General features: G+C 40.5%; 3 protein-coding genes and 1 pseudogene across 5 annotated transcripts in view; 1 reads left to right on the forward strand and 3 right to left on the reverse strand.

The window, feature by feature from the left end:
* LOC146650417 (phospholipase D1-like) overlaps positions 1–481 on the reverse strand; it is a 179322-nt gene extending 178841 nt beyond the window's left edge. The window contains exon 1 of one of the 3 annotated variants that reach the window (XM_085385483.1): positions 412–481. The gene's annotated coding sequence lies outside the window, so the exon portion shown is untranslated. The remainder of the gene's footprint in view (positions 1–411) is intronic. The other 2 variants (XM_085385474.1, XM_085385484.1) reach the window with 2 other exon arrangements.
* Positions 1–12363, reverse strand: part of LOC146650421 (protein NLRC3-like) — a 159237-nt gene that overhangs the window by 59097 nt on the left and 87777 nt on the right. The gene's annotated exons all lie outside the window — the stretch shown is intronic.
* On the reverse strand, positions 3373–4704 carry LOC146650422 (uncharacterized; annotated as a pseudogene).
* LOC146650423 (uncharacterized) lies at positions 10196–11996 on the forward strand. The gene is made up of 2 exons (XM_085385506.1): positions 10196–10542; positions 11430–11996. The coding sequence occupies exons 1-2, from the start codon at positions 10283–10285 to the stop codon at positions 11698–11700; spliced, it is 531 nt and encodes a 176-aa protein (XP_085241632.1). The 5' UTR covers positions 10196–10282; the 3' UTR covers positions 11701–11996.

Raw genomic sequence — 12363 nt, forward strand, 5'->3', positions numbered from 1 at the left:
CAGTAATTTACTGGCAAAATCACTATTTAGTGCATCATGAAACACAGCTTGTTGAATCAACCCATGAATGCCTCTGTTAGCTACACAGAGTTGCTCAGAGTGCTTGTGTTACACTAGCTAATCTACTCAGTCACTTTAACAGAACTATTAACATTCACATCTCACAGAACTGATTTGATTGGAGCATTACAACACGTTTGCACAGAGCATAGGAGCGCACTGACTCTGCTTCACGAGCGCTCCACCTAACGAGCGGGCTCGCGGTGCGGTCGCGCGGGACACTCCTCTGGTTTTCTCCCGTGTTTACATATAAATAACTTTGGCGGACCGCCTTAACTCTCCCATTCACATTAACGTGGGTAACCATGGTGACAATAAACAACATTTTCGGTGCGAGCACCGTGTACCGACCTGTAAAAGCAGGTGAAGAGCAGAGTAAGGAAGACACGATGCGTCTCTGCTTTCCTCCAGAACGTGTCTGAGGAAGCAGCGGAAGGTGGGCTCCACTTACTGCTCCCCGAAACCCCGGAGCAAGCACCAAAGTTCCGCCCTCACTGCTTTCTAACATAAAATGAATCCCTGTTACATGGATTTTCTATCCTCTTAAAGAAACTGAAAATAAATACATATAGCAATGAAAAATGTCCCGTTACATGAGTGTTTTACACAAAATAATATTCATGTGGTCATTCCCTCACAGGGGTGCCACAACTACACTGCTGTTTTGACAGAGACACAGTGTGTTTATCTAACTTGGCTGAAGCCAAAGTTCTCCAGACAAATTCAGTCTGTTTCTGCCAAGTGTGAACTCACTGGATGAGCGCCAGATACACAGAATCAAAAAGGGATAAATTACTTTTCTTATGTCATGTTCCCGTCACAAACTGGCTCAAGGAGAGGGGAAGCAGGAGTCCACAGATGAAATGTTCCTATAAATAAAGTGGAATTTATTCAAACTTTACCAAAACTTCAACACATCAAATACAAGCAGCTCAGCAGGGAGTGGATGTGTGTTGCATGTGCCAGGTGGATGCAGAGAGAGGCCAGGGCCACGTTCAAACCTGAACACGCTGCACAGTGTTTTGTTCCATTTGTTAGGGATGAATGAAATGCTTCCTTGAAAGGCTGTGTGCAGTCACCAGTGGGCGTGGAAGCATGTGCGCCCTCATTTGGTGGGTGTGCAAGAAAAGTCATCCTGTCACACAGCAATGCCTACATAAATCACACCACTCTGCTTAAAATAATAATGTTTAGTGAAGCAGGTGAAGCAAAGGGCTGCTTTTAATAGGCTGGGAGACCCAGGTGTGCTGCTTTAGCTGCTGAGCCTCTTATGACAGAACAGCGGAGAGTGGTAAGAAGGGAGGAGGGGGTCTGGCTGTGTTTGTGAACGATAGATGGTGTAACTCTGGGCATTTCTCTATCAAAGAGACGCTATGCTGTAAGGACATTGAGCTGCTAGCGGTTAGCATGAGACCGTACTATCTACCACGAGAGTTTACACACGTGATTATGATAGCTGTGTATGTCCCGCCCTCTGCTAACGCTGCAGCAGCCTGTGAGGTCCTGCACACTGTAACCAGCAGACTCCAAACACAGCACCCTCAGGCCCTTTTCCTGATCTCTGGGGACTTTAAAGATGATGTAACCATTTAATTATGGTTACATAATTAATTATGTAATTAATTATGCAAAATGCAAAACGCTCAGCTGTGTCTCCAATCAAAGCTCTGTAACTTCAGAGGTGATGTTCATATGTTGACTAATGGTTTTCTTTCATTTTTGATGTACTGCAGAATATTTGTATAAAATCCAGGCCAGGAAAATCTCCTTCATGTGTTTCTGTGTTTTGTCTTCAGCTACGTTGACACAAAGGCCTCTGCTGTGACGCTCACACCTTTGATAAAGTCTGGAGAGTGTCAGCTTCCTGTTTATAGATACAAAAATATGTAATGTTGTGAACTCTGGCCGCAGCGGCGCAAGAAAAAGGAGAATTACGGGAAGCACTCACAACAGGTAAAATCAAAATAACAAAGTAAAGTAGGATAAAATAAAAACCAACAAAAGAACAACACAATATACTTCCCCGTACTGTTACTGCTAACCTCTGTTAACCTAGTAACTCTTACCTTCTAACTGACAGCTGGTCAATAAACGAGCTCCATAAACGCTCCATATTCACCTTTACATGGAATATAAAGGGAAAAGAAGAAACACAGTGCTGTGTCAGCGTTAGACATATAGATATATCCTTGCTTTTAATACATTTGAAGGTGGGTGGGAGAGGTGCTTCTCCGCGTAGTCTACGGTCTCTTTGGGATCGGTAAAGCTTTTCCTCACATCACCATGGGTCACTAACAGCTTTGCAGGGTATAGCAGTCTGTACCTGACGCTGGTCATCCCACGTACACTGAAAAAAAAAGTTCTTTCAATTTACTTGATTTTATTGTGTACATCGGTCCCACATAATATGAATAAGTATGACTGACTTAATTTTCCACTTTTCCTCAAGTAATTAATGCTTGTCACATCAAAGTATTTTATTTACATCAGATTACTTTAAAAAATCATGTTTGATGTACTGAAATTAATCTATTATCATAATATCAATGTATTGCATAATGTCAATATATTTTAATATTTAACACCAACTTATTTTTATTTGCCAGTGGTACGCAATGATATTATGTAATGTAAACACATTGCAATTATGTTCTTGCAAGACAAATTATGGCTTTAAATCCTACTTAATTTTTTCAATTGAAATATTAACTGATCATTATTGACAAAAAAGGCAAAGACTGTGAGTGCTACTGAACAATACACCTTTATTAAACTGTAACAGCAGTGAAAGCAGCAATTCTGCCATGAACAAGTCCAAAATCGCATCCATATAAACTTGTTAACACATTTTTTAAAGATAGCCTGCAGAAATAGCTAAAAGAAAAAGTTAGTTTGAGAATATATTTGCAAATGTTTCACAAAAAAGTGACCTTAGCAGCAAATAAAAGAAAGTGCTTATAGATGATCCTGTCATCTCTTACATATAACATTTGTATTAATTACACAATTGAAAATGTAAACTAAATTAAGACTACCTGAAAAAAGCAACACGCTTTTATGGATAAACAGATTTACACAAATATAACTTGTGTATTATTTGACAACAGTTTCAGCTTCTGTACAAGTATTTACCTGTACAAGATTTCAACTAAGTTGAGCCTTAAATGACATTGTTACACAACTAATACCAAACACCTACATGAATTTTAATATTCATTTTAAACATGTAAGCAGGACATTAAGGTTGGTTTAGAACATATTGCTAAAAATCGTCAGTAAAAATTTCTTACAACACGATACCAAAAGGAAAAATCATCCTGCATTGCAGTCACATGAGGGGAAAGCAATAAAAACATAAGTAGTATAACGTTACTGAACACAAAATGAAAAACTGCAAAGAATTGCAGAAGTGCAGTCTTTGACTTCTCAATGAAACAGATGTTTTTTTTAAAGCAAGAACTTTAGAGAGTTTAGCTCCACCCAGTTCCATGAAAACCTTCTGGAAAACATCAAAGTTGTAGCGAAGGTCAGCAGGGTAGGCAAGGTTTAATGCATACATGAGTCCAAATAGCATTATCACAGCAAATGCTACATTATCCAAATTCTTCGCCACCCTGATGCCTGCAAGGACAACTCTTGTTTATCTGCTGAAGCTTGCTCTTTAAGAAGATAAATTCAAACAGTGGTGTCTTCAACAGTCTCACTGATGGCACATTCTTCCATGCCCTGTAAAAAAGAAGCCATGTTAGTCATTTCATGCCAAGTAAGTAATATGACACACTGTGGAAAATTCGAAAAAAAAAAAAAAAGACAAGTACATACCACATACTCCTGGATAAGCATGCCAGGGTCTTCACCCATGTAGATACACACTCCCTTAACACACTCAGCATCAACATCTTCACACTGAAATGAAATGTATGTAATTAGCATCTTCATTCAGCCCTTGTCCTTCATTTAAGTTTTACTAGTGTACTTTACATGAATTTTTTTAAAATAAAGGCACACAAATTAATAATAGGTTTACTGGCAATTAATAACAAGTTGACAAAGTGAAGGTTAAAAAAACAAGCAGATGTAAAAATACAAAATGAGAGAATTTATCATGGGAAAACATTTGAAATCTTCCACAATTGTAAAGTTTCATCCAAAGAGGATCATGTTAAGTGAATGTTGAGGCTTTATCACTTACATTATCCATTTATGCCACAATTCTTTTCAGTATTAGTCCAAGCTCTCCTCTTCTGTTGACCAACTTCACCAGGTTGTCCAAGTGGAGAGCCAGCTGAGCCAGGAACTTTGTCTGAGGGGGGATGGTGGCAATTCTCTTAAACTCAGCGTTGATCTGAAAACATGAGCACAGAGGAATGAGCTTCAAAGGTTTAATACCTGGAAGAAGGCCGCAATCACTCATGCTGAAGAAATGGGCTGTCAAATAACAACTGTGCCTTAACCATTTTAGGCTAATACCACAAGAACACCGTGTATGAGGCAAACCTTACCTCATGGAAATCAAATAGAGCAGGCCATCTTGCCATGAAAGCCTCCACCATTGGTGCATCACGAACAACTTCATGTCTTCTGTATGAAAAAGTCTTTTCCATCTTGAGTTTCACCAACTCTGTTACTCTTTTTTATGTCCATATGGTGGGCTTTGGGATGTCAATAGCTTTAAGAGTCCCTTTGTCTGCTACTTCTGAAACTGAGGTAAGGTTAAGAAACTCATTCCCAAATAAGGAATCCATAAACTGAAGTCTGAAACTGCCCTGAAGACAACACTGTCTCTTGACTTCAACAATGAGATCCTCAGTTGATTCAGGCGCTCCATTAGAGAGTGAGCCTTCGACAGGTTCCGTCAGCCAAAACAGTCTTTAGGACCATGGAACTCTGTAGGCAAAAAAGAATTACATATCAGACATTCAGAAAGAATCCTTTCAGTTTAGTTTTCATAAAGCTATCCATACCCAATACTCAAAGTTAGAAAGATCAGACATAAAAAAGAAGAATTTATTTAATGAAATACATGCTACTGAAGCTATTACACTTATATGAACACCTTTTAATTCTATATGCCTTTTTAAAGTCACAATGTGGACTGATCCAATCTCATAGCCAACCAATGGATAAGTATCAAGGAGTTCACAGAGTGAATATTCTTGTGGATACTGGGCTGAGCTCAAAAGCTCTGTGGTGCTCTCTGTACCAGCCACCAAGCTCTCTGACAATGTAGAATATGCTGTGGTACAATGCAGATATGGTTTTTCAGTATTCTGGCAATCCACCTGCTGCCCTTTGGGCCGGTGCCATTCCATTTCTATACGTTATGCCCTTTAATGTCACACACTGTGCAAGGTTGACCTCTAGAATGTCAGGGAATATGTACCTAATAATAATAAGCTATCTCCTCTTTAAGCAAATCCACTAGAAAGGCAGATACAGCTGAGACCTCTAATTCAGACTTGCCAAGAGATGCGGAGTTTAGATGGTAAGCTATCATCATCTGATGTTTTGACTTCTGTAATCATAAAGGTAAAAATTCCACCATCACAAAAAACATTAATTTTAATTGAAAAAAGATATTCCAGTCCAGAAGAGCATCAATGGTTTCTTTAAAATACCAATCTTTCTCTCATTTATACATAATGTTTTGAGAAGCAGCTCACATATGTTCTACACAAAGTAGAAAAAAAGTGGGGGAAAGGGTCCTAATTTTTGTTAGGACAATGTTGGAAAATTCACAATACATCACTTAATAAGACATACTCTGTTGAACAAACTTATCTCCTTGTAGATATCTGCTGTATTATTTGGGCTTAACCAATAGAATAGTCAAGTAAGTGACACTTCACCTAAAACAATGACTAAATGGAAAAATGATTTGGCATTTATGGGCACAGGTTCTTAAACCCACGTCTAAGGTGGCAGGATCCTTATTATAACTTGAGCGTGTGTCCTCAGCAAGAATTAAGGTATGGCACTGTGCTCCCAGCTTCTTAAACTCTGACGGTTACAGCCAGACTAATTAGCCACTGTAGCCATAACTAGCACGAGTAACACAAACACTATTGCGCTCTCTCAGTGACGTTTTAACTTGCTAAGCCATCAAAAAACGTCAGTGCTCTCTGTCACATGCATAAATTCCATATCTGACCGACAACAGCTGCTTTCTCCCGATTATGTGTAATTTGTTACTATTTTTCAGCTCTAGCCACAAAGCTAATACCAACTTTAGCTAGCACTGTAAAAACAACATGTAAATGCGTTACAGACTGCTATTTATATAGCATGCACTACAACAATTCTGTGAAAACGTACCCAACTAAAACAAATGTATTTAAATTACTTACCTTCTCGGTAGGGTTGCCAACTCCCTGAAAAATAAATAAGGGACACCTCGTGGCCAGGGCCGGGCAACCCAGTTGTCTTCACCATTCCCAGTGTGGTGAATTTTCTAGCTCTTTTTTTGTGTGTGAAATTATTTTTTTTAACCATTTGACTTGAAGTTGATTTAAGTAGATGCATATTCTATTCTTTGTGATATGAACACATGTGAAACAAATGATCATTTAGCCATTTATTTTTAGCTCAAAATGACAACATTAACACAATAAAACAGGTCTCTTTCTTAAACAGAAGCCTGTCATGCTTAACTTTTGAGAATATAAGTAAATCTTTCTTTAAAAGAACTCTGTCCTGCTTAACTTAAAATAATAGAAAACAATAGAAAGAAAAATATTCTTGTAACAGTGCACATATAGTGCATTTAGTACAATTGGCTTCAGTTGAGGTATTATTTCAGCTTTTCTAATGCTAATCAGCTGCTCCTGTTTGTAAACCCGCTTGTTCCCATGATTACGCATCTTAACTCATCATCATTATTCATCTATGTATTACTTTTATGTATTGATTACAACAAATAGATGACTATCTATCCTTGCAGTTGTTTATTACACAAAATAAATTATATTATCACACTTCTGGCCACATAGCGCTGATATTCACTGCACATGCCCATATTAACGTTTTCCAGCCAGGTGTTTTCCTTTTCCCATTCTTCCCTTTCTCTGAGGGGAACAAATATTGCTGCTCTAATGCTGGGCTCGCACTGTGCGATTTTTGGCCCATTTTGAGACGATTTTTGAGTCGTGCGACCGATTTGGTGATCAGCCCGATTTTGGCCTTCATCGTGCGTCGTGCATCGTGTAGTATACGTGGGGTAACGAGAAGCGATTAACACCTCACGACCAGCTCCCGATCATCAATCGCTCGTGATGGTCTCACCACAGCTGCTCACACTGCTCACGCGCAAACACGTAAACGTCGGTGAAAAAGACGTTGCAGCACGGCTGTGCAGCGTGCGATCTGGACACAAGCGATGGAGGCACAACTTGTAGAACTTTGGAAAGCTCATCCGAGCATTTTCGATGTGGCATCACAAAATGATCACGACCACAACAACCGTGAAAATAGTTGGATTTACACTGCTGCTCAATCACAGCTGCCTGATAAATGTTTTTCATTAGCAATTTAGCAAAGTTGGTGGTGGTGGTGTGTCTGTGTGAGTGAAAGACAGAGCGAGCGAGCGACAGATTTTCTGTTATAACCTTAATTTTATGGAGGCACAGTGTGAGCTCTCAGGTCGCATCAGAGGCACAGTGTGAGACCTGCATCGTGACCTACCAACTTCTAACCCTGCGAGTCAATCGTGCAGTTTGAGCAGGAGCTGAATATCGTGACTGAAAAAATCGCACAGTGTCTGCCCAGCTTTAGGTGTACTGTCGTCCGAGACTTGCACCGCAGTGTCGGCGTTTGTTTCCCTGTTGGCCATGCTTCTTGTTGTGGTCATCTGTTGTCTTCCGGTATTTTCTCCGCAAGCGACCTTTCCTCGACCAATGAGATGAGCGGTAATCTGAATTGTCATACACTTATTGTCATAAGTGTGCTGTCAGCTCATTGGTCACAAAGCAGGAGAGGGGCTGGGAATTATGTTTTCAAACAAAGCGTTAATTCCATTAAACGTTATAGGCCACTTTTGATTCTCACTGTATTACGGGACAAAGTGCGTCCCTTATTAGCTCAATACGGGACGTGTACTTTTGTTTCGAAATACGGGACGATTCCGTATTTTAAGGGACGGTTGGCAACCCTACTTCTCGGTATGCCTGACTCAGTGCCATGTGGTTGCATGTGGCTGAACAGTCTTCCAGAATCTGGCGGTCAATTGCGCTCTCCTTAAATTATGTTGTTGTCTTATTGGATAAGACTAGGTCTTATTATCCAATCATATTTAGTTGTTGTCTTTGAATATATTGCATCATTTCCGGTTGTGGTCAAACACGATTAAAATGGTTTTAGTATTCTAATTTAGTCACTTTAAATCAATGAAAGAAAAATGAGTAGTTTCAGTATTGTTTATAATCAAGTAAATAGTACTTTATTTAATCATGTAAATAAGAGAAACATGAAAGACTTGTGTAGCATTAACTAAATTCATTTGTGCAAATTCAAAAGCCTCCCAATTCCCATTTTTTCAGTGTAGCGCAGCAACTTCCAGCGGATTATAATGAAAAGCTGGCCATCTTCCGCTCCTACTGCAGCAAACACATCGGCGACAAACACATCCAGCCACATCACAAACATGGACGAGGTGCCGCTCACTTTCGACATCCCGGTGAGTCACACTGTGGAGAAGAAGGGGACCAGCACGGTAGCGATACGCACAACGGGGTATGAAAAGTCTTCTTTCACTGTTGTGCTTGGCTGCCATGCTAATGGACAGAAACTGCCGCCTATGGTGATTTTTAAGCGAAAGACTTTGCCTAAAGAGAAGTTTCCAGCAGGAATCATAATTAAGGCAAATGAAAAGGGCTGGATGGATAAGGAAATGATGAAAGACTGGCTGAGGGAGGTGTATGTAAGGAGACCAGGTGGTTTTTTCCACGCATCACCATCGCTCTTAATCTGTGACTCTATGCGTGCCCACCTCACAGCCGATGTGAAAAAACTAGTGAAACAAATGAACTGTGAGCTTGCTGTCATTCCGGGAGGCCTGACAAAGGAACTCCAACCGCTGGACATCGGTGTGAACCGCCCGTTCAAAGTAAGGCTGCGAGCGGCCTGGGAGCGATGGATGACCGATGGAGACCACAGTTTCACCAAGAGTGGAAGGCAGCGCCGGGCGAGTTACGCCACAATTTGCCAATGGATTGTAGATGCTTGGGCTAACATGTCTGCTGGCACTGTTGTTCGAGCTTTCGCAAAAGCCGGCATCGTTTCCGAGGAGCCGCACGGCACGGAAAGTGACTCTGACAGTGAAGAAAGTGAACCTGGCATGTTTGATGGAGATTTAGCGCAGCTGTTCAATTCAGACACAGAGGATGAGGACTTCGATGGGTTTGATTGATGATAAAAATGTGAGTACCAAACTTTGTTATGCTCCTGCTTTATTTTTAAATACGCATACGGTACTTGTATGCGCCCTATGATCCAGTGCGCCTTATGTGTGTGTTAAATACAGTAAAGGCACACATAACTGAGACTGCGCCTTTTAGTACAGTGCGTCTTATGGTCATGAAAATACGGTAAATCATGGATGATGGTCCTGACATGAAGGAAGAGAAAGTTACAGGTTGCATCCTTTGACTTTGTCTCCGTGCCTTTGGGCGATTTTCAGAAGGACAGATGTTTCTGTTCAATTCTTAAATCAATTTTTTCAAACACAAACACTATTTTAAAGCTTCTAGAGAGTAAAATATTAATGATAATTATAATAACAATAATAAAAACAAAAGCTCTCAGATCCATCAAACCAAGCAGCAGAAAGAACAATAACTGAAGAGAAAACTTTAACCTTGTAGACTTCATTATGTTCCAGCTGCTCTACAGACGCTGTGACCTCGAACTTAAGCAGGTCGTAAAGTATGTGCAGCTCAATAACTTCATAATCAGACCCTGTGGTATTTAGGCAGCAGAACAACTAACGGTGTGTTCACACCGAACGCGATGGACGCGAATAAAACGCCCCAAACGCCCCTAATTTGACGCGTGTACATTCGCGTCTCAACGCGTGTCCAAGAAAAATCCATCGCGCGTCAAAATATGATATTTTGACGCACGTGAACCGGAAATGTGGGAGGAATGTGGGAGGGAGTTGTGCCAGACCGGTATCTTTGCAAGATGGCAGCTATCGAGCTAGCGCTTGAAGAGAGAGTCTCCCTTCTCTATGTACTGTGGAGAGCAGAGCAGCAGCGTAAAAGACGTCCTCGCCGTACCTGGGTCCATCAGGTCCTCCAGAGGCATGAGCAGTTTGGTGAGTTTCACCACTTGCTCCAGGAGCTGCGCCTGGATGACGGCCGATTCCAGCGCTATCACCGTCGGCCAGTTTGAGGACCTGCTTTCTCTCGTCGGTCCCAGCATCGCCCGCCTAGACACCAACTACAGACGCTCAATCCCACCTGCAGAGCGCCTGTCCGTCTGCCTGAGGTTAGTAAAACTATTTAATACGGTAGTCCTTTATTGATATCTGTGCTAATATGCTAATCCATCCAGTTATACACTGCTAACATGGATGTGCTATGCTAACAGTGAATGCTGTCGGTGTTTACTGAAAGCAAACTGTGGTACAGAGACGACTCTTTATAATATTTCTAGTGATACTCAGAAGGTCTCATCAAGTCCCGATTTAATTCGATTTATGCTGTTATCAGTGTTTGCATGATAGCATGGCTGTGGTGTCACATCAATGTATGCGCTCGGTGTTTGCTGATATCAAACTGTAGCATTAGGACCACTGAGTTAACCTTTGTAGTGATACTCACTCCTTTTTATTTAGACCTGGTTTAATTCTGGGATAGTTGAATATTTGTATATAATCCCTGCAGCTGTCAGACTCTATAGCAGGGGTCACCAGCCTTTATTAAAACAGAGTTAGATAAAACTGAACAGTTTGGTTCATCTTTAGTTACATGGTTCTATCTTGATAAGCTGTCTTATCACAGATTAATTTTTCAAAAATATTAATGATTTAAGCAAGGAAAGGGCTACATGTCAACACACAACTCTTTATTTCTATTAATGTCTCACTTCATTCCTACCTGATTGACATGTTTAGGAATTATGAGTGATTGGCTCACTGTAGTTGTGAAAGTTGCTACCAATCAAATTATGATATGTTAAAGTTAAAACAAAACACAACTGTTTTAGATATGATCTAATATACATTTTGTTATTATCCTTATAATTACAAAAGGTTTTATGTAAGATTTAAGTTTTGTGATTTATATCTGACATCACAAAAGTATTTTGGAATTTGAATAATGTATTTTGTAACTGCAGTACACATAATACTGATTTTGAACAATTTTGTCCAGGTTCCTTGTCACCGGGGACTCCTTCAGGACCATCGCGTTCAGTTTCAGAGTCGGTGTGTCCACGGTGAGCCAGATCACCCCCCAGGTAGCGACGTCCATCTGGGACTGTCTAGTGGACGACTTCATGGCTGTGCCTTCACCTGGAGACTGGCGGTCCATCACAGAGGGATTCCAGGAGCGCTGGAACTTTCCTCTGTGCTGTGCAGCTCTGGATGGGAAGCACATCCAGACAAAGGCACCCCATATATCATATAGGAGACACACACATTGATATGCACTAAATATTTATTTCATTTCTTTTTTGTGGTGCCCAAATTGATGCACCTGCTTGATTTTGTTTAAACAATTATTGCACACTTTCTGTAAATCCAGTAAACTTCTTTTCACTTCTCAAATATCACTGTGTGTGTCTCCTGTATGATATTTAACTGACATTTTTTATTGTAACAACCAACGATTTATACAGGAAAATAATGTCTATTAACAAGGTTGCCCAAACTTCTGCATCCCACTGTATCAGTATATTTTGTCATTAGTATAATATGAAATAAATTCTACATGTGTCAAGTTGTGTGCCAACATTTGCTGTGTAGTAGAACTGAGACATTAGTCATTATAAACATTTATTTGAAATAATATTAAAAGTCTCAAACAGAAAAACATTAAACATAAATATATAAAATATAAGAATTTACAGAGAGACAGGAATAAAAAGGACCAGCTGCTCTCCAGAGCAGGAACAAGGCTGAGGAGGAAATGCTCCATTGGAGACTGGTGTGGCCTCTTCAGGGACACCAGGGTGGCCAGCTCCAGCGCCGATGGACCGTCCTGGGACCCGTCCCTCATCTGCCTCGGAGCCGTCCTCCTCTGTGGGCCTGTAAAACAGCACAAAACACAAAGAAATGAGAAGGCTGCTACTAGATTTTAATTTCAA

This window comes from Rhamphochromis longiceps, linkage group LG16, assembly GCF_057381845.1.
Source record: "Rhamphochromis longiceps isolate RC_006_pf linkage group LG16, R_longiceps_female_GT1.1, whole genome shotgun sequence".
In the NCBI taxonomy this organism is placed as follows: Eukaryota; Metazoa; Chordata; class Actinopteri; order Cichliformes; family Cichlidae; genus Rhamphochromis; species Rhamphochromis longiceps.